The sequence below is a fragment of the Balaenoptera musculus genome, chromosome 4, assembly GCF_009873245.2.
Source record: "Balaenoptera musculus isolate JJ_BM4_2016_0621 chromosome 4, mBalMus1.pri.v3, whole genome shotgun sequence".
Taxonomy (NCBI): Eukaryota; Metazoa; Chordata; class Mammalia; order Artiodactyla; family Balaenopteridae; genus Balaenoptera; species Balaenoptera musculus.
The window spans coordinates 141,719,583-141,743,260 of NC_045788.1; the positions used below are offsets into that span (position 1 = coordinate 141,719,583).

The window sequence follows — 23,678 nt, forward strand, 5'->3', positions numbered from 1 at the left end:
TGGAAAGAATTTATCAACATTTCATACAAATTACATGTAATTCTACCATTCAGTGATAACCATTGTCGGTTTAGAATTTAGCTTCTTTTTTCCTATAAATAGATCCTTTAGTTACCTACTTACATAGGTACATATTTAAACATTCTTGGAGATCATAATGAAAATGCGCTTTTGGATGATGCCTTATTACTTAATGTATCGTAAGCACCTTCCCATGTCATCAAATCTCACAAACTTTTTTTTTTACAACTGCAAGATATTTATATGGATGTACTTCAGCAATTTTTCTCAGTGATGGTGTGACATTAATTTTATCATATAAGTATTTTTCCGCTTCTCAAATTATTTTTCACAGAGTCCAAGAATTGTTGGGTCAAAGCATAGGATTTTGTGTGTTTTTAGTTAGTATTTCCCAAAACCACGTGAATGTTAATGGTCATAAAGCAATGGCCACAGTGAGGATGTTATCCAAGGCGTTCCCCGAGACCTTTAGTGGAGCAGCTTACCACACCTCAACCAAATAGACTACCTGGTGACACCTTTTCTTTTCTTTTCTTTTCTTTTCTTTTATCTTTTCAACGGGATCTGTCTCCAGGACCCAGAGATGCAGTGCTTACTGCTGTCGGACGGAAAGCGCTCCGGCCACCAGAACCACGTGGTCATTCTCCCGGCAGACGGCGGGGGCGGCATCGCGGCCATCAGCTTCGTAGGGGCCTTGAAAATTCCCGTGAGTACACGTGCCCAGGAGAGTTTCCAAAGGGGGCATTTATGCTTACTATGAACAGAAACTGGCCTGTTGATAATCAAGCTTAAAAAGAGAAATCCGTGATTCTGTAATCCATAAATTAGAAATCCATAGCATGAACCAGAAGTTGCAGACAGGTCAGCTCAGGAATGAATAAGGCTGCAGAGTTGTGTTAGCCTCTTAATAGTTATAAAATATATAAGTATATTATGTACGTGAAATTCATGGGCTCCCTCAGCAGAGCCTCTGGGGAGCTATGCAGAGGACTTTGAGCAGCTGTGTTCTTCTAACGGGGAGCCGTGGAGGGCAGAGCCAAGAACAGAGGCAGGATGAGAGGAGAGAGCACACCCTGCCCCTGGGGGCCGGGATGGACAACGCCATGGGCCACACGCAGAAACACCTGGGCTCCTGCCCTTGGGTCCTATTCAGGGGGACAGACATGGGTCTCATGCAGCAAGACCGCTTCCCTCACCAGCAGAGAGAACCCAGAGGCTCCGTAGCGACCATGTGGGAGCTGGAGACTAAACAGTGCACCCAGAGCCTTTGAATCATGGCCCAGAAATGAAAGAACTGAGAACTTCGGCTTCAGAACAGAAACTTCTGCCAGCGCCCAGATGAAACTGGGCTGTGGAGGGCCCTGTTGCCGGTCTCCTGCCAGAAGAGAATGTTGAAGGCCAGGCCTGGACTCCTGGGGTCACTAAAAAAGATCTCTGTGGGCTGGCCAGAGGACATGCTGGTTCTAAATTAAAAAGTTATCTTTTAAATGTTGCTAAAAACAACAAGTAACTTTTCTGTTGCACCTTATTGTGTAGCCATCTCAAATACTTTTGCTAAAAAGTAGGGTGCACACTATAAATAGAAGTGGGGTGGCGGAGAGAACAGGCTTCAGGGCCCTGGCCTGGCCTGACCTGGCCCTGCTGCAGATGAGCCTGGTGTGCCTGGCAAGGGTGTTAACCACTCTGGGCCTCCATTTCCTCCCTGTAATACAGGCTCAGGGCCTGAATTACTACTTAATGCTGTTCTGAGGATCAAATGAGACCATTAACTACACAATAAGCACAACGCCAGGCACACGGTAAGCATGCAGTACATCACCCACACGCACCCTCATACTGGGTCTGACCGTGAAAACATAACTTGCTTCATTTCAAAGGCACTGACACGAATTGCATATTGTGTGCTTTGCCTAGTGTTGAGGGGTGCTCGTAACTCTGCAGTATAGCCTGGGAGGAGCAGGGGAGGGGGTGAGTACCTTAGTGTTACCCGATTTCTCACGCAGGTTTCCCAAGTGATATCCGGACTTATTGTCTCACAAGGGCCACCTCTTTCTAAACGCAGACATAAGATGGAACGCAAACAAGCATTTCACAGTAGCCGTGGGACTCCAAACCTCAGTACCCTTCCTCGTCAAGATCTACGTTTCCCTTTTGGGCGTTACCAAACTCAGGGCCTGCTGTTCGCCCTCGAGAATCAATACTCGAGAGGCAAGTGTTGGTTAGAAGGGAAAGTCGCTTTAATCAGAAAAGCTGACAACCTGGGGAGAAGGCAGACTCATGTCCCCAAAACCAACTCCAAAATTTCTGCTCAGCCATGAAAGTTTTTAAAGAGAAAAGGAGAAGGAATCTCAGTTAATCATTGAGATAAGGGGTCAGAGTTGTCACCGTCCCCCAGTGTGTGCAGGCTTGTGCGCAGGCTTGTTGACTTCTTGTGATCTTTCTTTAGATGCTCTGTTGTTCACACAGTTTGTTCACAGCCTTACTGACAGGGAAGCTAAGGAAGAGATCTGGTCATCCATTGATGTTAATTCCTTGTTCTTCATTTTTACTTCTTTGTTCTAGGAAAGAACCAACAGGGTAGGCAGGGTATTGTGTAATCAAAAGATTTGACAGGTGTGCTTAGGCCAGGGACACATAGACCATGGGGGTGCCTGGTTTAAGGTTAGTTACAGTACAGCTCTGCTAAAGTGACAAGAGAGAAGGGGCATCTCCTGCAGAGAGCTCTTTCCTTCCAAAAGCTGCTGACAGATCCCCCTTGTCAGAACATCATCCCATTTCTATGGGTTCATGGGGGAAGGTCCATCTTCTGTAACTTCTTCATGCGGACATAGGATGCCATATTCTCAGAGTGGGAGGAGTTGACATGGGGCACCTCTTTGCTGACAATTTTAGTTGCCTGCTTATGTACATGGGCAGAACAAGCTACAATTATTGGGTTGGCCAAAAAGTTCGTTCAGGTTTTTCCATAACATCTTACGGAAAGACCCAAATGAATTTTTTGGTCAACCCAATATTTTGATGCCCACAAAGACATAGGTTATTATGTGCAATAGTGTTAATCCCATTCTCTTGAGACAAGTTCTCGGAATTGTGCTAACCATAGATCCAGTACTGCTGAAGATGAAGCAGCTTATGTCATGGCTACAGTCTGGTCATCAAGCAGTTAGCTTTTTCCTCTGGTGGCAGTTACAGTATCTGTAGAACAACTCAGGAATGTGCATCAGATACTGAAAGATTCGGTGACTCTGTTATCCTAGTTATTAACTGCTCGAGCCTACTCCCTTGTGACTCAAGGAGGCCTGGGAGACTTCAGCTTCTCTACAAACAAGAGGCAGGGGCATGGAGGGGCCTTTGTACTTGGAGGGGGAGGTGGCGTTGCAGGGTTCTGCCTGGTTCCTTGGGTGTTTCCCCAACACTGACTAGTCTGCTTAGTCCCAGGCAGGTGGAGGTAGCCTGTGTATCTTACAGAATAGTCAGAATTGTTTGTGCTGTGTGTTTCCAGATCTCTGTATCCTTTGCAGTGATTTCAGTTTTAGGGGAAAAAGAAATAGCCAATAAATACTCAGTAACTAGGTGACTCTGCACAACATCTGTGCCCTTTGAGAACCCCTTTAATAGCTAAGTTTCAGAGAGATGTGGTGTGAGAATTAAACCAGTAGTATTTTTATTGACTCTGATCTGATGTAAAGACGTTGAATTTCAACCTTAAAAGGTGAGAGTCCATATTCGGTCAGTTCTCCAGTTACCTCACGTCCTCCACAGCGATACAGTATCCGTGCATCCGGAGGTGCTAAACCCAGACCCAAGATGTGGGCTGTTTTTACGGGAATGAAGTGCTGTGTAATTCTATTGCATATTTCAGCAAACCTGCTGAGTCCACTTTCGGGGTGAAGCCCCGCTCTCTCTCTCTTTCAGGGCGTGATAGAGTTCTCTCTGTGTCTACTGTTTGCCAAGTTGGTCAGCTATACGTTCCTCTTCTGGCTTCCACTGTACATCACAAATGTAGGTGAGTACCTGTTACTAGCGTCACAGCTGGGAAGTTCTGCGCAGGGGCTGTGATCGAGACTCCCTTTTATCCACTGGTGTCTACAGTCTTGGAAGGGAAAGGGATGCATGGTGCTTTTGAATCAAACAACATGATTAGTAGAAATGTACAGACCAAAAGAATTCAGACAGCAACGTTTTACTGCCATAATGATAACCTGGATGGGGTTTAAAGGGTTGACACGGTATATCCCAGCTGTGGCTACAAATCCCACGGGGTTCTTCCTATCTAGGGCGGCCTGCTTTTAAATGTAGGCTGCATCGGACTTTGGGTCACAGCAGCTGGTGGGCAGGAGCAGAGAGGCCTGAGGGATCTGAGATAATAACGGCTGAATAACTGACCTGGAAATGGCTTCTTGGAGATGAGCTCGAACTCTGGGGAGCGGACAGTTGGTCTCGCATTTCCAAAGTCCAGCCGGGGCTGAAGCTTTAGATTGTGACAGAGCAGACTTGCCCCGTAGTAACGTCCGCTCCCTGTCCTGTGCGTGACCACGCGGAAAGATGGGCAGGGACCAGCGGCTCCTCAGAGGAGGGGTCCTGTGCAGGGGCTGCAGCCGCGGCTAAAGGGACAGGGATGGTCAAGGAGGGCCCCGAGCTCTGGGCCCCGGGGTCAGGGATTGTGAGGACAAAGCAAAGAAACCAGGGTCCCCGGGAGGAGCGGGCTGTAGCGAACGTGGAAAGAGGAGACATTTGGGACACGGGGGCTCCAGAGTACAGACCAGTAATTCCTGGCAGTGACGTAGGACCAGCAGAGGTGGATGGGAGCTCCAGGCCGGAGGGCTGAGTTTCTTGGGGATGGAGGTTGAGGAGGCGGTGAGGGGACCACCCTATGTTAGCAGGGACCCGGTCTAGGCGGGGCTTCGGAGCTTCTTTCCCGGGCTAGCGACCTCCACTCATTACCGCAGGCAAGGCGCACTCAGCGTAGACAGGTGGGCCCTTGATAGGCCGGCCCGGCACCTTCCACCCCAGCGGTCTCCTGTGACTGCGAAGGGCTCACATCATGAGTTACCAGCATTTACCATCTGAGGGATTGTTTGAAAAGAGCCGAGTTCCCGGTCTGTGCCATTCGGGCCTCTAGGAAGGGCAGGACCTGATTCACAGTCCGGAGGCTCCCAAACCTCCAGGCGCTGGCCAGCCGGAATCCAGCTTAAAGCTCAGGGTTTGTGCTAAGTCCAGCGACGGATCCTGAGCTGAGCGTGAGGAGACCTCGGTCCCCTCCTCTGGAGGAGAAGGTTCCAGCCCCTCCCCGGCCTGAAAGCTGGGGGTCGTATGGTCCGTGTCCAGGGTGCTCTTGCGGGCCAGCCCCTTCCCCAGGTGGTGCCCCACAGGCCCTGCCTCGCCTTCGGGCCGTGTCTGACTTCACGGCTGCCCCGAGGGGGCCACAGAGCAAAGGCGGGGCGGTGCTTAGACTGAGCCGGGGGAACCCTCACCTTTCGGTTGGGAGCGTTCGGTTTCCATCCTCTCTGTGTGTCTGCCCGCAGAGTGGACTCCTTTTCCTCCTTCTCCTCTGAGAATTACTGCCTTGATACTAATCCGATAACGGATCTAATAACTGCTGCTTGGTTTAAATCATGCTTCTGAAACAAAAGAACGTCGCGTGCGGCTCACAGGCTGCTGCGACTTGCTTGCGGTGACGCTCTGCTGTCACGTTAATAGATCACCTTGACGTCAAGAAGGCCGGGGAGCTCTCCACCTTGTTTGATGTGGGCGGGATCTTCGGTGAGTTCATTTTTGTTCTACTTTGACTAAGACCTTCGCCACCACGGCACTGCGTGAACGCCCGTGGCCCGCACGCCCTTTGCGTGGACTTCCAACTGGGAGGCCCCCGAGCCGGGCCTCTGAGGGCAGGTCCCTCCCCCTCCTGGGCCGTGAGCTGGTGCTCCCTGGGGACCAGGACACCCCTCACGTGGGCGACAGACGGGCGGACCTCACAGGCAAAGGGGCTTTGAGGCCAGCCTGAGGGCCGACCCCTAGACCTAGGTGCCCTCGGGTCGCGGGTCGGCAGCGCTGGGGCAGCTTCCTGCTCACGGGCTGCGGAAACGGGTCTGGAGAGGAGGTCGTTCCCTTCTTGCCGCTGCTGCAGCGCGGGTCCTGCTTCCTCTCCACGGGGTCCTGCCCTGGCCACACACACGCCCCTCAGGACCCTCCCTCTCCCTGGCAGGTGGGATCCTGGCGGGTGTGATCTCCGATCGACTGGAGAAAAGGGCCTCCACCTGCGGCCTGATGCTGCTGCTCGCAGCCCCGACGGTGAGACCAGCCCCCACCTCGCAGGGCCCCTGCACCTCCGGAAACAGCTTGTCTGTCTCCCCCCAGCACACACGCCAGCTGCCTGGGCCCCCTCCTCTCAGGGCTCTGGTTCCTGGGAAGTGGCATCACCTCAACCCCAATCAGTGCCCCCCGCCCCCTCTCACTCTCCCCCTCCCCCATGCACACTGCACATTGCTCCCGGCACACGGCTCACTGCACACTGCACGCTCCCTGCACACTGCTCCCTGCGCACTGCACAGTCTCCCTGCACACTGCACACTCCCTGCACACTGCTCACTGCACACTGCACACTCTCCCTGCACACTGCTCCCTGCGCACTGCATACTCTCCCTTCACACTGCACACTCCCTGCACACTGCTCACTGCACACTGCACACTCTCCCTGCACACTGCACACTCTCCCTGCACACTGCACACTCTCCCTGCACACTGCTCCCTGCACACTGCATACTCTCCCTTCACACTGCACACTCTCCCTACACACTGCTCACTGCACACTGCACACTCTCCCTTCACACTGCACACTCTCCCTACACACTGCTCCCTGCACACTGCTCACTGCTCCCTGCACACTCCCTGCACACTGCACACTCTCCCTGCTCACTGCACACTGCACACTCTCCCTGAACACTGGTCCCTGCACACCGCTCACTCTCCCTGCTCACTGCACACTGCCCCCCTGCCCACTCCCCCCTGCACTCTGCACACTCTCCCTGCACACTGCACACGTGCAACAACGCTGCTTCTCACTCATCCCTGGCTTCACGTGTGCCGTGTGGACTGTTCCCTTTGGGACACCCTTCCCCCTTTCCCTCCCCCTCCCCCAACAGGCTCCTGCTCATTTTTAGGGTCCCTGCTGCAGCTGCCCTACCTGCCTCCCCAGGCAGCGTCAACCCTCCCGTCATAATACAGGTTCCACTGCTTTTCGAGCGTTTAGTAGTGCATGACCTTGGGCGGGTGACTTCCCTCTGAGCCTCAGTTTCCTCATCTGAAAAATGAGGATGACAGTAGCACCACCTCACAGTGTGAACGTGAGGATCAAGGGGAGCATCGTTATACCATCACTGTTTTCACAAACAGCAACATCATACATAGTATTATTACTTGTCAACCTGCACTCTAATTATTTGCCCATCTGCCACTCCACTGGGCTGCGACCGTCCCCAGAACAAAGCCCAGTCTTCAGCCGTCCTGGGGCCTTGGACACTGCCCAGCACAGACCCTCAAAGAACCTTGACTCAGAAGTGCTGAGTGTGGCCCCCTCGCCACCCAGGCCCTGGTGTTCGGGACAGACAGCCTGGGAGGGGACACAGAGCTCAGGGGGAGCTGCCCCAAACCCAGGCCCCTCCCCTGGGAGCTCAGAGTGGGGACATCCCCCCTGGGTTCCCAGCTCACAGGGTGATCAGACCCTGTGTGTCTGGGACAATCCTGGGGACAGTTTGCCGAGCACTCTGGATGCCTGTCTTTGGGTAGCCTGCCAGGGCGGCGTGGCCTTCCTTCCTTTCTAGGGGTTTCCACTGTCTGGTTGGCTGCCTGAGAATCACTTTTCAGAAATACAGGTTCCTGGGTAATCTCTCAGCTAGTCATGGTAAACCTTTGTCTTTCTCTGGTTTTGACACCGTTCACAGCTCTACATGTTCTCTGCCATCAGCAAAATGGGTCTAGAAGCCACCATCGGTGAGTCTATGAGGCCTTTCTTTTCTTTCACACACATTTTTCTTTTTTGTCCACACAGCTTTGTGAAATGAAATTTAAAAATCAACAAAGAAGCATGCAGTTTGTGCTATGTGGCTAAAATTTTCCCCGTGTCCCTCTTTGGGGGATGGGGGGGCAGATGGGAGGGGCCCATAGTGACTCCTGCTCCCGGACCTGAGGCCTCAGGTTTAAGGGCCAGCGTGGGAGGGTGCAGGCCCCTGGGCTGGGGCGGTGAGAAGCTCTGGGTGCCCAGTGCAGGAGGCACTCAGAGAAGCCGCACATCCCCCGGAAGGCAGCAGGCGGGGCTGCGGAGACCTGCACCTCCAGCATCACCAGCCCAGGGGCACTGTCCCCTCTTAGCTGCTCTGTCAGCTGCCATTCTGGGCACAGTCGCTATTTTTAACTTCCTGCAAGGAGCGCTATCAAATTATGGCTCTGACACTGAGTAAATACTTCTTCTGTTGTCCCGTGACAGCAGTGGGGCTTGGTAGGGATCCCATTAAAAGTTATCCAGAAGGCAGGTTCATGATTCAAGGAGACCATGGAGTTTCCTGGGACCCCTCGGTCCAGAAGCTTCCGCACAGAGGAATGTGAACCAGAGGATGGTCCGGGAAAGGGAGCCCAGGGGACAGGTTATGAGCTCGGTGGTCCCGTCCGTGCGGAGCTGGGCTGTGCAGCTTGGGTGCAGAGAGGAAGCCCTGTCTGCTGCAGGCGAGGCTGTGGCTGGTGGTGGCGTCCAGGCGCTCCCCCGCGTCACGTCTGTGGTCCCGTCTGTGCCCGGGCTCCGGGGCTCTCAGTTCCTCTTGGCTTTTGACAACAGCTGCTGCCCATCAGGTTTGAGCAGGCGGGGACCAGGTCCTCTGAGCAGAGCTTGGATCTTTGGGAAAGTGTGATTGGACTTAGAGACATCTCAGGGCAAGTTCGAAGGAAGATGTTTGTGACGCTTGCCCCAGCAGTGGCCACTCCCCGCACCGGCCTGCGCGCCGACCCGTGTGTGATGCCGGGATGCCCACCTAGGGAGTAGCTAAGACGGTAGAGGCTCTCCCGCTGAATCCCCCTCCCGGTTTCCGTTTCCCACAGCCATGCTGCTCCTCAGCGGGGCCCTGGTCAGCGGGCCGTACGCACTGATCACGACCGCCGTCTCCGCCGACCTGGTGAGTGCGGGCAGCTCAGCGCAGAGCCGGGGCCACATGCTGCCCGGGGTGGCCACCCCTTCCATCATGACGCAGTGGTCTCTGTTAGTAAGATGGTCTGTTTCTATAAGCACTCTTTTGCAGATGACCAGTAAGGATGCCAGGAGTCTTCTGAAGCAAATAAGGGGACATGGCAGTCCCGTCCCATAAACGAGTGGGCCGAGATGGTCTGAGGCCCGAGGTCCGAAGCCAGTATCTAGCTCGCTCCTCTGAGCTGCCCTGGCAGCCCCGGAGGCTGGTGGCCGTGTGCCCCAGAGCCCCCCCTCGGGGCCTCAGCAGAGTCCAGCCCACCCCTGGTGCCCCCTCTGTGCCCAACCCCCTGCTGGTCTTGGGGACTTCAGGGACAAGCCCGGTGGGGTCCTGGCCCTGGGAGGACATACTCCAGGTAGGAGGCCAACATGGTAAAGAAATGGTTCATGTACAGGGTGGTGAATGCCACGGCAGGGCCACCCAGGGCCTTGGAATCCACGGGGGCTCCTGACCAGTTCTCCCTGGAGGGGAGGCTTCTTACAGATGACATTTGACTCTTGCCCTTAGGGACCCTGATAGAGCAGGGCTGTCTCATCCACCTGATAGGAAAGACAGTCATTTCGTGCAGTGGCCACGTGCAGACATCTGAAGGACGCACTGCACTGAAATACAAAATCCCCTGTTAGAAGGTAGTTTCCATAAATAAACGGGAGAGGAGAGGCAAGTGTCCTGCACAGAAGGGTTTATGCAGGTCCTCTGCCCTGGGGGAGGGAGAACACCCCCCCTTTCCTAAGGGGCAGGCTGTGCACAGGGATGTCCTCCCACAGAGGGGCAGTGTGGGGAGGGGGAAATAGAGTAACTTCTCAGGGGAGAAACCTGACAGCCCCACCTCCACCAGGGGTCACCATCAACACCAGCAGGGATGCGTCATGTTGATGCACGGATGCCGGGTAAGAGGTGATGAGCACGGCCCTTCACCTCCGTGGTCCCCCTCCCAGAACCCACACCCCATCCAATCACAAGAAACAAGGAAAGTCCCAGAAATAAAGTCTGAGAAGCTGTCACAGCCAAGAGGAGCCCCAGGAGACACAATGACTAAATCTTATTCAGTGTCCTGGGTGGGATCCTGGGACAGAGAGAGATTAAATTAGACACTAGGTAAAAACCCAGGGGGTCTGAATACAGTGTAGACTTTCGTGAGTACTGCGTCGGTAGTGGGTCATTCATCGTGATAAACACAGCATAAAGGAGTAAGATGTTAACACAGGGGCAAGTGGGGGCAGGGTTTACCACACTCTGCTCTCTCTTTGCAAATTTTCCGTGACTCTAAGACTATTCTAAAATTAAAAGCTTATTTAAAATCATGAGCAGTTCCCCAGAAGTGGTTTACAGACTTGTGGGCGGGGCGGCCGGGCCTCCCAGCCATCTGGTCCTGCATCCCCTCCCCCAGCCAGCTCCCGAGCGCCCTCGAACTTTCCTGCCAGCTCCAGTGGCCCCCTCTTCACTTTGGCATCTCTCAGCTCCTTTCTGCACCAGACCCAGAACCCACCAGCCGCCAGCTCACTCCGCTGTTTGGAAACCACAGCAAGCCCATGCCCCTGCAGTCCCCACGCCTGCTCCCGTGTCCCCTTCTCTTAGGGCCGCGGGCAGTGCGTCTGCCTGGCCCTCGGCCCTCTTAGAGCCAGCAGCCTGCCCTCTGCACTGTCTTCGGCATCCCAGGCTCTTTTCTTCCGGGCAGAACCAGAAGTCCTGCCCTGACAGGTCAGCCGAGAGCAGAAGAGGAGAGAGGAGTGGGCGGGGGTGCTTTTCTCTTCCACGTCCCCACGAGGGCTCTGGCCCACCCTCACGTTGACAGACTGCTCCTAAAACTGCCTTTACAAAGCGTGTCCAAGCTCCTGTCTGTGTGAGCACAGAACATTCTGGAAGGGTGTACACCAGACCAGCAGCGTGTTTGCCCTCATGGAGTTAGAGGGCGGAGGAGGGACTTTCACAGATTCCGGAAAACGTGGATTCTGGGGGATTAACTCTTCGTGTGTGTGCTTTATTTTATACTATAGATGTATGTATACACACACAAGCACTTGTATTTTACAAGCTTTGGTTTATTTGTATAGTTTTAGGTTTCCAGGCACTATTTTTCCTGCTTTATTTTTTCCTTTTATTGTCCTCAGTTTGTGATTTTTTTCCCCAAAACTTATATGTGTGGCTTTTTGAAAACCGGAGGTCCTGTTGGTTTTTCATTTAGGACTTGTGCCCCCTACATTGGTTTCTTGGGTCCTGCCCTCTTACCCATCCCCAGGCATTTGCCATTAATTAGATACTGCAGAGCCGTCTCACCCACGGCACAGAAAGCCCCAGGCAGACACATGGACGTGGGCATTAGCAGTGGCACAGCTTAGGGACCAGATGAACACCATTCATCTTTTCATTTTCCACACTGGCCAATACGGTGCCTCGGTGATTGTGCCGAGGGAAGATTTGTTTATTGAAGAGAATTTTAAGAACTTTTTCAAACTAGAATATATTTGGACAGGTATTTCTGATGAGTTCTTACTATTAAAAGCACTTGAAACTTTGCACCTTTTTCCAAGGTGAGTTTGGGATGGAATAGAACTTAAATTTTCTGATGGAAATGCCCCACATTTTGCTTTGCAAAGTGATTTGGGTGAATTGTCATATAGGAGGTGTAGGTTTATTTCTGCCTCTGCTGTTGCTGGGACATGTTTCACATTTGTGTTTCCCTCTCTTCTAGGGGACTCATAAAAGTCTGAAGGGAAACTCCCACGCCCTGGCCACCGTGACCGCCATCATTGACGGAACTGGGTCTGTAGGTACGTGGATGCTTTTAGCCCGTCATTGTGGCCCTAGGGGAGACACATCGTCACATCCTAGTTAACAGACGCCCAGGATTCCAGTTGCCTTGGTGATATCAGGATCAGCTGGCCTTCTTAAAATGTGAGCAGATCAAAAGCACGTGCAAACCCAGAGCAAACAGGCAGCTGGCCCTGCCTGTCCTCTTTGGTCGGATGGTTCCAGAGGAGACCTGCGCATGTGGCTGGCAAAACAAGGTTTCCTCGGTCTGAAAGGAGGTGGGCCCAGGTTTTCTTCCAAGCCGGTGGTGGGCAGACTATGGCCCACGGGCCGCTGGGCCACTGACTGTTTATCACCGTCGTTTCAAGGGAGATAGAATCTTATTTCAATGTAAATGACAGGTGAACCGGTGGGTCCCACGGCACACAAGACTCCGAGTGTTACCAGCCCCGTTAAGGATCTTGGGGAGAATGCAGTAGCATGTTCTGGAGGGAAAGAGGAGCAAAATAAACAACTCACCGCTCTGAGCTGGGCGGATAGGAGCTGGTAAACAGCAAGCCTGTCCGGATCCGTGAGTCAGAAGGCTGACAGCAACGTCCTTGACCTTTGTTGAGCCTCTTGGGAGGAGCACACAGACCGGGACCCCTCCTGCCAAGACCCCAGAGCTGCCTGCCCCGGGCTCCTGCGTCGGCGAGGGCCCCTTTCTGGAGACGCGGGAACTGAAGCTGGGAGGTGGGCTGGAGTGGCCCCCACGGCTGCTGCGGAGGATCTCGGTTGCATCCTGATGTGTCACCTACCGCCCCAGGCCCCTGAAGTAGGGGGACAATGAGAGAGAGGGCAGGCCAGCTGGGGAGGGGCCCTGGGGCGTCTGGAACACCCCTGTAGCAGTAAACCAAGCGCTTGCCGGACCAAAGCGGCTCTGTAAGCACAGTTCCACCCAATACTGGCCTCTCCGTGGGCCCTCCTCGGTCCACCCTGTCTGGGGCGTGCGGAGCCCTCCCTGCCCAGGCTCAGGGCCTCTCCCCGCTGGCCCGCCCTCCTCTGGAGCACCGTCCACCTGTCTATACGGTCCTCTCTCCCTGCACCTGAATGGAAGCCCCAGGAGGACAGGAGTTTGTTTCGTTCTCGGTTGTACTCTGAGCCCCGAGACGGTGCCTGGAACGAAGCAGGCACTCAGTAAGTGGGTGAGGAAGGAATTGCCCGGTGGCTGTAAGACAGGAGATCGCAGGCGGGCCGGGCGGTCTCCCATCCAGGCTGTCGGGTTCGAAGATGAGGGGCCGGGTAGCAGAGGCCCCGGGCCCCCCTCAGCCCGCACGGCTCACTGGGACGGGGCCTCCCCGGTCCCTGCTCGTGCTGCACCATGATAGCGGCCGCCACTCTGGTGTTCTCGGTGAGACCATCCCCTCGGGGGCACCTCTTGGGAACCGGGGTACAGGTCTGGGGTTAGGGAGGTAGAGCAGGGGGCCGTGCCGTGTGACGGGTGTCCGCGGCCTGCCAGCACGCCCCCCCGGGCTCACATGGCCCCTGAGAAGTTTCCCACGGCCTGGAAGGTGCGCCGTCGGGGGACTCCTGGGCTGAGCACGGGTCTGAGGGGCTGTGTGACCCGGCAGCCTCCTCTCCGCCTTCTGTCCACAGAGGCCTCTGTCTGAGTCGGTCCAGCGCCCACTGTGACACCCTTTTCTGACAGCAAATTGGGAGCTTGGCCGGCAGCCCTGATTGCATTTTAAAGCAGAAGATGGGGGGTTAAAAAGAAGGAAACTATGAAGTAGCCTAAAGAACACATTTTTCTTGATATCCTTCTCAAAGCAAGAGGAAAGCAGAAGTCCTCGGCCCAGGGTAGAGACTCTGCGTCTCTAATCGGGGGCAGGCTCTGAGCTGCAGGAGGAACCAAAGCCCAGCTCTGAACACCTGCCACCCCTCACAGAAGGAGGGCAGAGGCTAACTCAGACCATCCCGGGACAGAGGAGGTGGTCGCCATGGAAACGGCATGCAGGCGCGTCCACCACTGTGTCTCCCCCACTGTTTCTCTGCTTAAGTGCTGCCCAAGTAGATGGAAGCAAACAAGGCTCAAGTGGAAATTCACACGGTTCCAGCAGAAATTCTGTTCACAAGGGCGTTTACCCTGATGTATTTATTAAATGTTGTAAATGTTGGTTCCGACGGAGACAGAGCTTGACTAATTGTGAACAAGCTGGTGCCTTCTCGCAATTCACCAGAGCCAGACGGTTGCAGGGACACCAGTTCATGTGTTTGGTGCGTTCACAGGGTTGAGAACTGCATCCCAGTGGGCTGCAAGGCTGGCTGTTTCTATATGTTTATGCAGAGCGATTAAATAGAGCCCTGAGGGCTTCCCTGGTGGCGCAGTGGTTGAGAATCTGCCTGCCAATGCAGGGGACACGGGTTCGAGCCCTGGTCTGGGAGGATCCCACATGCCGCGGAGCGGCTAGGCCCGTGAGCCGCAATTGCTGAGCCTGCGCGTCTGGAGCCTGTGCTCCGCAACAAGAGAGGCCACGATAGTGAGAGGCCCGCGCACCGCGATGAAGAGTGGCCCCCGCTTGCCACAACTAGAGAAAGCCCTCGCACAGAAACGAAGACCCAACAGCTAAAAATAATAAATAAATAAATAAATAAATAAATAAATTAAAAAGAGCTGGATCTTTGGAATCAGACAGATCTGAGTTCTTAATTAATTGCTGACCTCAGATCAATTGTTAAAAAAAAAAAAAAAAAAAAAAAAAAAAAAAAAAATAGAGCCCTGAGTTTCTTCAAGTTAATTTTTATTTTCTCAAAGTAACACACAGTGTTACTTTAGAAACCAGATAGTAGTCTTAGAAACTTATTATAATGCAAAATGACAGTCACCTGCCCATGCCCCTTCCGCCCCCTCTTTCTAGAAGCCATCACTTTTGACCATTCTTTCCGGTCTTCCCCACATACGCATTTACACGTTTCTTGATCCATCACCTTTTGACCTTCTCTCCTGTCCTCCTGGTGAGGAAGCTGGGGACCCTGCTCCCCACAGCCCCTCCTCTCATCCTCCCCAACCATCCTGACTGCTTAACATCACTCACTCCTGAGCCCAGAAATAAACTTTAACTATATACCTCCTTAATATGCACATTTTTGTTTTTCCCCAAAGTAACAAATGTCCCGTTTTCCCTTTTGTTTACATTTCTGTCTCGGCTGTTCCTTCCTCTCCAGCATGGCCGGCAGCCTGCAAGGGGCCCTGCAGACACGTGACCCCTGTGCTCTGCCTAGGACACGGCTCTCATCCCAGAGCTGCTTGTACTGCCCTCCTGCAAGCCCCTTTCATGTCTTGCCCACGGTGGACCCCTGTTTCCTTGATCCCGTGTTTACTTCTCCTCTTTGGTGGAAAACGTCTCCTAGTAGCTTCCAAGGAATAGTTCGCAGGAGGCAGATTTGAGAGCTCGGGAGTCTGTGGGGTCTGGATTCAGTTCTCTCCCTTGAGGGATAGTCTGTCTGGGTATAGAATTCTAGCTGAGAGTCCTTTTTCTCCAGAATTCTGGTGTCTTCTAGCTCCCGTTGTCACCACAGAGAAGCCCGTTGTCACCCTTAGCCCAGGCCTCCACCTCTGACCTCTGGTCGTTCCTCTTGGAGGCCCCCGGGCTCCCTTTACCTCTGCAGCCTCTTTTCATCCCCCATGCCCTGAGCACCTGGGGCCCACCCAGTCTGGAAACACATGCCCTGCCTCCCTGGGGAAGTGTGCTGTGTTTTCTCTTTGACAAGTCCCCTCTACTGTTTTTGTCTTCCTAGAAAACCCATTGGATGTTTAACTTTCTGGATTCATCCTTCAATTTTCTTTTGTCCTTGCCTGACGATGTCTTCGTTGTTTTCCTCTACTTTCTCAGAGATGTTCTTGGCTTTCCTTTCCAACTTCCGTACTGAACTTTTTATTTCAGGCATCACAATGCTATATTCATTAGTGTCGTTCTGCCCTTTCAGTGCATCCTGTTCTTACTTCTTGGATGCAGTGTTGTGAGATTGAATCCTGTGAAATTGCTGACGTTGGATGGTTTTCAGACACAAAAGTGGGAGTTTCGCATGATTCAACTTCTTTTTCTGTTAGTTCTCGGAGGGTATGACATTTTCCTGGGAATGTTCTTCTCCACAGTTTCTTTATTTCCTCCAGATTCCCCCTCCTCCCAGCTTGTTTGCTTTCACGTTGAGGCTTTCCTCTGACACGGGTGAACCTTGGCCATCCCATCATATATTCATATTTAAGACGGAGCCACTAAGAACTCGTCAGAAGCCCTTTCTGCATGGGGGGCATGTCAACTGCTGGTCTTTGGGGTCCGACTGGGGTCTGGAGGAGGAGACCCCACCCCCCCCAGTACCCACAGGGGTGTGACCTCACTGCCAGCATTCTTGCCACTGGGAGGCAAGATTAAGCTTCTGCTCTCCTGGGGGGTGGGTGTGGGGAGTGATCACTGAGTAGTGACGCTGAGGAGGAGAATCCTGGGATCAGAGGGGCTGGAGGGTCGTATCTAACAGTTCATTATAGAAGAGTCTCAGCCAGATCCCGTCTTCTCCTACTGCCCCCCCCCTCCCCTGCCTCGTGCACTTGGGCAGTCTGGCTCTGAGCTGGGAGTCCCCGGCCCCTTCTCGTGAGCAAGGAAAACCGTGCCAGTCACACCCTTTAAATCCCATCCTCAAAAGCAGTGCCTTCTCTCATCCACCCGTCTCCTTGTGGGTTTTAATTTTTTTTAACTCAGTTATGGTTCATCCTGGGGTGTTCGGGAGGGAAGAGATAAGCACGTGTGAACAATCCACCACGTCTACCTGGAGTCCTTCTGTGACTTTAAAAAGACACAATTGCTTCTCCGATTATAAAAGTAGTAAGCACTCTTTGTGGACACTTAAAACAACATTAGCACGTCTAATGTAGGAAAGACCCTCATCATCCTCTGTCAGAGGTTAAATCTCAGTCAGTAACTTGGTGTGAATTCTCCATGCTTCTTCCTGTTCCAAGCCACTGAACCATCCTACACGCGTTTCATAACTTATTCCAGTCTCTCTTAGGAAAATAAACAACTGCTGCAACAAACATTCTTAAACAGATATCTTTGGATATTTTGAGGAATATTTGCTTTCTTTTGTTTTATCGTTTTTTAAAAAATTATTTTGACGTAATTTGAGACTTACAAAAGGTTTCAAAAATAGTACAAAGAAATCACATTTGCTTTATCATTCCCTCTTCTTCCCTCCCTGTCTCTCGCTTTTCTCTGTCTCTCTCTATGCATACACACCCACAAATGGGCGCATATGTATACACACATGCGTGTATACTTATGAATATACACGTGAATGTTTTTTCCCAAACCACTTAAGAGTAAATTGCAGACATGCTGCCCCTTTTACCAATAGCTATGTATTCAGCGTGTATTCCCCCAAAACAAGGAATTCCTGGTATAACCACAGTACAATGGTCAGAATCAGGAAGTTAACAGTGATACAGTATTAACATCTACAAACCTTATTCATATTTAACCAAATATTTTTATAGCATAAGAATATCTAAGGTTGTGCATTAGGTTCTGACTACTTTATAATAATTTTTAATGGGATTGTTGGGTCAAAAGAATGGATATTGTAAAGTGAAGACATATTTTTAGATTTGCTTCCAAAAAAAGCTTGTACCAATCCTGCCCTCACCAGTACAAGTACCAGGCTTTTTTATCCCTTATCAATCTGACAGGTGAGAGTGAAATTTTAGTGTTTAATGTGGTTTTCTTTTTTCTGGCCATGCTCCGTGGCTTGCGGGATCTTAGTTCCCCAACCAAGGATCGAACCCATGCCCCCTGAAGAGGAAGCTTGGCGTCTTAACCACTGGACCGCCAGGGAAGTCCCCTTAACGTGCTTTTTTTAAGTTAGGAGTAAGGTGTTGAGCCCCTTCCTCTATATTTACTGGGCCTGGGTATTTTGGGTAGTCACGTTCCAGAGTTTTCTGCACACGGCAACACGCGTGTCCCTTTGCCTCGTTCCAGGAGCAGCGCTGGGCCCACTGCTGGCCGGGCTCCTCTCCCCGTCGGGATGGAACAACGTGTTCTACATGCTGATGTTTGCAGACGCCTGTGCCTTAGTGGTGAGTCATCCTGCTTTTCACCCAAGCAGCTTTCACGAGTGTCTCTGTGGCTGTCAGCCAAACACCGGTGGCGCTTTTTCCTACGGACTCCTGCGGCTCTTGGCGGAGTTTGGGCTGGTGACAGACCCCTAAATGTTCGTGGTCCTAGGCCCTTTCTCTGGCTTAAACAGATGTCCGAAGCAGCAGCAGGTGGTTTCCAGCAGGATGGGGGAGAGGCTGAGAGGGGGCTCGTGTGTGCCTCGGGCGGGTTCTTGAGCCCCGCTGCTCCGAAACGTCCACCTGTGAAGTGGGCAGAATAACAGCACCAGGGACGGGGTTACCGTGGGGATTAAAGGGAACGGTGCACCGAGCTGGCCTCCCACCCGGTGCCACGACTGTTCCCACGCCCCTCCTGCCCCCAGTCGGCCGCACTGGGGAAGCAGCTGGTTCCCGCACCCAAAGGGCTGGAGTTCAGAAGAGGAGCCGGGGCCGCCCACGCAGCGCTGAGCACTCCGGTCTCTGCGCCCCGCGTCTGTCCCCTCCTGCATGCGAAGGTCGGAGGCTTTCCCCGGGCTGGAGAAGGCCGGTCCCGACGGCACAGCCCTGCAGTTGCCACCTGCAAGAGTGGCCACCGCGCCCCCCGACTGGTCACCCCGCGCAGGGGCCCAGACCTGAAGCCACCGTCTCCTCTCGCGTCACCCGGAAAACCGAATGTTGATCCCAGTACAAATGAGTTGAGGATCTTGGAAATATCAACTCCATCAATTAAATGAAACTTTTATATTTTCATTCCCGGAAGGCCTAAGACACAGCTCCCCCCATTTCATACAGAATCAAATACCGACTCTCAACTTGGGAACCTGTTAGGTGTTAAAAGCAGTTCCTCAATTAAGTCCCCAGATCATTTCCACCAAGTAGCAGTGAAACTTCCATCATTATGGCTGTTTAAGACTGAAAACACTTCAATTTCAGAAATACCAGGTAATATATACACTAAACTTCCTTTTAAAGCACAGCTAAACTCGTAAGGAAGGAAAGGATATCCCCAGGACCCCAGGATGTAAAGATAACTAAACTAAGCACCCAAGCTGATGCTGGAGCGGCCAGGGTGAGTCGTCAGCCTCAGGAATTGAGGGGCTGGGTGGTCATACCTCCCCTCCCACAGCCCTGGGACTCAGAGGCGAGGTGCTGGGCGGGCCCAGGATGCGGAGCTGGAAGTGGAGACCCCTCATCAAGCCCGGACCGTCGGGGGTCCCTGCGTGTAGTGAAAGCATGTACGTCTGCACACTGGTACAGAAGACACCCAGGATCTGTGCCATCTCAGCCCACTCACCGGACTGGGGGGAAGTCTTCCCTGAGAACTTGTAGCCATGGACCTGCTTACAGTAACCTTCAGTTTTTTAACTTAACATTATGTAAATATTACATAACACCCACAGAAAATTAAGTAAAGCTGGGTCTGGGGCGGTGATATACCTGGTTCTTCGGCAGAAGCAAATCCCAAACCACGTGAGCGGGACAGACCTCACCCCCCCCCCCCCCCCCCCGCTGCATGGGGTCTCTAACACCCAGCTGCAGCTGAGCTCACACTCCCAAATCAGGAAACGGCAGGAAATGGCCCGCTGTGATGGAGTGACAGGCACAACAAACAGACCCCCAAACGGCAGGTAAAAGGGTTATCGGATAAACTGTAAAAATAAACACTTGTAACATTACTAAGATGACCATACTGAGGGAAGTAAGTCAGAAAGGGAAAGACAAATACCGTATGATATCACCTATATATATGGAATCTAAAATATGGCACAGATGAACCTATCTGCAAAACAGAAATAAACTCACAGACATAGAGAACAGACTGTAGTTGCCAAGGGGGAGGGGGAGTGGGGGAGGGAAGGATTGGGAGTTTGGGGTCAGCAGATGCCAACTATTATACAGAGAATGGATAAGCAACAAGGACCTACTGTAGCGCACAGGGAACTATATCCAATCTCCAGGGATAAACCATAATGGAAAAGAATATAAAAAAAGATTGTCTATATGTGTATAACTGAGTCACTTTGCTGTACAGCAGAGATTGGCACCACCTTGTAAATCAACTAGACTCCAATTAAAAACAGATGAAAAAAAAATTACCAAAGATGGCAAAGGAACTGAATTCATGAGCAAAGAACAAGAACTAAAAAAGACAGAGCTGGTGAGATACAGGTATAAGGAAATCATCCAGAATGCAGCCCAGAAAGAGAAAGATGGAAAATACTAGGGAGCAGATAGAGATTGGAGGTTCAGATGAGACGGCCCAGCACCGTCCAGGAGGAGCCCCAGAGGAAGAAACTGGAGGACCTGAGGTCGAAGCAGTCGTTGAAGAGAAAAGAGCTGGGTGTGAGGGGCGTGGGAGAGGATCCAGACGGATCTGCAGTCACCGGCGGACGGCGGACCAGCTTGGAAACCGTGACTCCAGTTACTTACAGGAAGCACACCTGAAATGTCAGAAAGGACGAAAGGGAAAGAAAGGGAAAACACGTAACAGGGAACCAATAACTGCGAGGCCGAGGGACTGGCTAGATTAGATGAGAGGCTACAGCCAAAATCGCTGCAGGAGAGAGAGCGAGAAGGACGGTCTGCAGACGGCTCGGTGGTTCCACTGAGGACAGTCTTTTCAGCCTTAAAGACCAGACACGCCTCTTCTCTTCTGGGGTCAGTAGGCCAGTTTCACCTCCTTCCACGTCTGAGGCTGGACCTCCACGAACCCGCAGGTGACCCTGGGGGCCTGCGGACTGTCCGGCTGTGATCACGCCTGGGGGCCTGCTCTCCGAGCCCCGGGCCTTCCCCTCTCCCTCTGACCCCTGTCACACGGGGCTGCAGCCACCTGGGCGGGCTCTGGGGCCAAGAGGCCCTGTCCCTGCTGGGCAGTGCACACAGACGGCCGCTTTTGTCACGTCTGAGCAGTTGGTGGGGCGACCAGCAGGCCCTGAGGCGGCAGGGCCGGGGCTCTCGCAGAAGCCGCCCCGTGAAACAGGGCTGCTCACAGGATGGCCGGGCAGCCTCCGGTGCCGCTGGCTGCGGACACTCGCCGGGTCCTCAGTCACCCTATCTCCCCCGGTGTCTCCGTGACCATGGGTCACCTTGTCCTCGCTCTCGGTCTTTTTCCCATTTGGACACTTTATGATTGGACTGGTTTCATTTTAAACAGACATCCTTCTGGCTGGAATCTGTCCTAAGGGCTTTATTCCCAGGAGCACGGCCTCCGCAGGGACACACGGGACTCGGTGCCCAGCAGCCCTGCCCCAGGACCTGGCCCCTGGGCGGCTGTGCGGGGCACTCCCGCCACTCTGCTTGAGGCTTTTAAGTTCTTTACGTTCTGAGGAAGAGGCCCCTCCGTGGGCAGCCGCCTCCCCAGTGCCCCACGGGAGAGCCGCAGACACAGGGAACTCGAGCGCCAGCTGGGTTGGGCTCCCGGGGGGCGGGGCTGCGCCGGCATCTTCCCGGTGACAGCAGGGCACCACCCCCAGGGTCTCCTGGCAGTAACCGTGGCCTTGTCTTTGCTCTGGGTGCAGTTCCTACTCCGCCTCATACACAAGGAGCTGAGCTGCCCGGGGTCGGCGACGGGAAACCAAGCTCTGTAAGTGCGCCCTGCCCCCTGCGCCCCTCAGCCTCTGAGCGCCAGCCCGGCCTGTCTGCTGCCAGGCCTGCTTCTCCTAAAAGACCACACCTCCCCCGTGGTCCCTGGCACTGCACGCCTCATGCACGCTCATTTTTCCTTTCCTAATAAATACCTGGTGTGGATACGATCCCGGCAATCTCTCCTCAAAATGGAGTGAAAAAACGTGCGGGGAATTTGCCTCCTTTGCTCTGCTCTTTGAGCTGCAGCTTTCGGACAAACACAGCAGCTCCCAGGCTCAGCCTGGCTCTGCTCCCCCTTCCTGCGTCCTCTCCCCTTTTCTGTCCCCAGGGCCTCAGGGCAGGAAGGGAGAAGTTCCAGGCTCTGCGCTTTGGGCATGAATTGAGCGCTGCAGGCTGGGTACCAGCTGCTGTTTCATCCTCCTCTTGCAGGTTTAAGGAGCACTGACCCCTCGAGTCCCGTGGAGGGAGGCTGGGCCAGTCCTTCACAAACTGTCTTTCAAGGAAGAGTTCAAATAAAGGATCCTGTGTTGAAAAGAGTGATTTACCCTTGCCTTTTGCACATTCACCTGGGAAAGACACACAAGCCACCTTGAGAAATCCTGGTTCTATGTCAGCCGGCCCGTGGAGCTCCGGCAGTGGTGGAGCAGCTCGTGGGCAGTGCCGGCTGCCGCCCGCTGAGCCCCACGAGCTGGCACCTTGGGGCGCCGGGTGGCCCCTCTGCATCCTGAGCGACAGCGGCCGGGACTGGTGTGCGGCGCCCAGGGGAACTTCGGTCTCTCTCAGGTATTTCAGCGCGGGATGTCGGAGCGGGTGGAGCTCAGGTGGCAGGAACATGCCGGGGGCCAGTCAGGATGCTGCAGGCGGTCGGGGTGCGGACAGCAGAGACGCCTCTGCAAGGACAGAGCCGACACCTGCATCAAAACCAAGACAGAGCTCAGACCCATCGTGTCACCCAAAAGATGTCCCCAGCCCTTCCCCCTGCTCTGCACCCAACCGGAAACGGTCCAGGGTGGACTGCGATGAAGCCGTCAAAGCCTGTGGACAGTCTGGAGGACAGACGGCCGCCCCGGAACCCCGGGGGTTCCCGTCACCGGAGCCCCAAGGGCCCCGAAGCCACTGGCCCCGGGTGGGGTGGTGGGGAGGACACGGCGAGGCCGGGCCCCCAGCCCAGCCCTCTGTCTCCCCCATGACGCCACGCACAGACCAGGGCCTGTCCTTGGTGACACAGCAGTGGAGCGGATTTATTTATTGAAATGGGTAATGTGTTACCGGAGCTTAGGGAACATACGTGGCATCTTGTTATTGATTCAGACAAACTCCGATTGTTCTCTAGCCACTTGTTGCCTTGGGTGTTGCCTCTCGGTTGTTGATCTTTGAAATAAAATGTTTAAAAACAAGAAACTCAGGCAGAATGTTGGTTATTTCTGCTCACGTCTCCATTACGTTCAAAAAAGAAAACTTCCAAATAGAGCCCCGTGCTCTTGGCTTTCTCGGGGTCGGACACAGTCCGTGGTTTTGCAGCTGGAAGCAGAGACCGTTTCCAGCAGAGAGGGTGTCACCTGCTTGCAGACAAGTCCCCAGTCTACACAGAAGGTCGTGCCCAGGCCCCAGCAAACCCAGCGGCTGGATGTTTTGTAAATCATGTGATGCAAGGAACACCCCAAGGTTTGTCCTTGACGATGAAATGTCACACACCGGGAGGAGCGGGGCTGCCCTTGAAAACTGCACAGTTCAGGGCAGGCTTTCAGACGTCCTTCTTAGAACAGACGTCTTCTAAGATGACACACGTCTTTGTCAGACAGGGTGCCGAGTGTTGACACCTGTGCGCTGAAAGGAAGGCTGTCCCCGGGGCCGTGGTCAGGGTGTGGCCGTAGATCACGGTCGTCCTGTCGTCCCCGCTCTCCAGGGGAGGGCAGGCGAGGTGCAGGCTCTTTTGAACATGGTGGTCTTCACAGGGAGCTTGCTTTTTT

The 23,678-nt window shown here is 53.5% G+C and overlaps 1 protein-coding gene across 4 annotated transcripts in view; it reads left to right on the forward strand.

The window, feature by feature from the left end:
• Positions 1 to 23,068, forward strand: part of SLC37A1 (solute carrier family 37 member 1) — an 80,939-nt gene extending 57,871 nt beyond the window's left edge. For all 4 annotated transcript variants that reach the window (XM_036851767.1, XM_036851769.1, XM_036851770.1 and 1 more), the window contains 10 exons: positions 596 to 727; positions 3,937 to 4,027; positions 5,722 to 5,784; positions 6,227 to 6,312; positions 7,962 to 8,010; positions 9,109 to 9,182; positions 11,944 to 12,022; positions 18,008 to 18,105; positions 21,642 to 21,706; positions 22,138 to 23,068. In XM_036851767.1, the coding sequence (XP_036707662.1) occupies positions 596 to 727; positions 3,937 to 4,027; positions 5,722 to 5,784; positions 6,227 to 6,312; positions 7,962 to 8,010; positions 9,109 to 9,182; positions 11,944 to 12,022; positions 18,008 to 18,105; positions 21,642 to 21,706; positions 22,138 to 22,153 (753 nt within the window). In that variant the 3' untranslated portion in view covers positions 22,154 to 23,068. The remainder of the gene's footprint in view (positions 1 to 595; positions 728 to 3,936; positions 4,028 to 5,721; positions 5,785 to 6,226; positions 6,313 to 7,961; positions 8,011 to 9,108; positions 9,183 to 11,943; positions 12,023 to 18,007; positions 18,106 to 21,641; positions 21,707 to 22,137) is intronic.
• Positions 23,069 to 23,678: the final 610 nt, after the last annotated feature.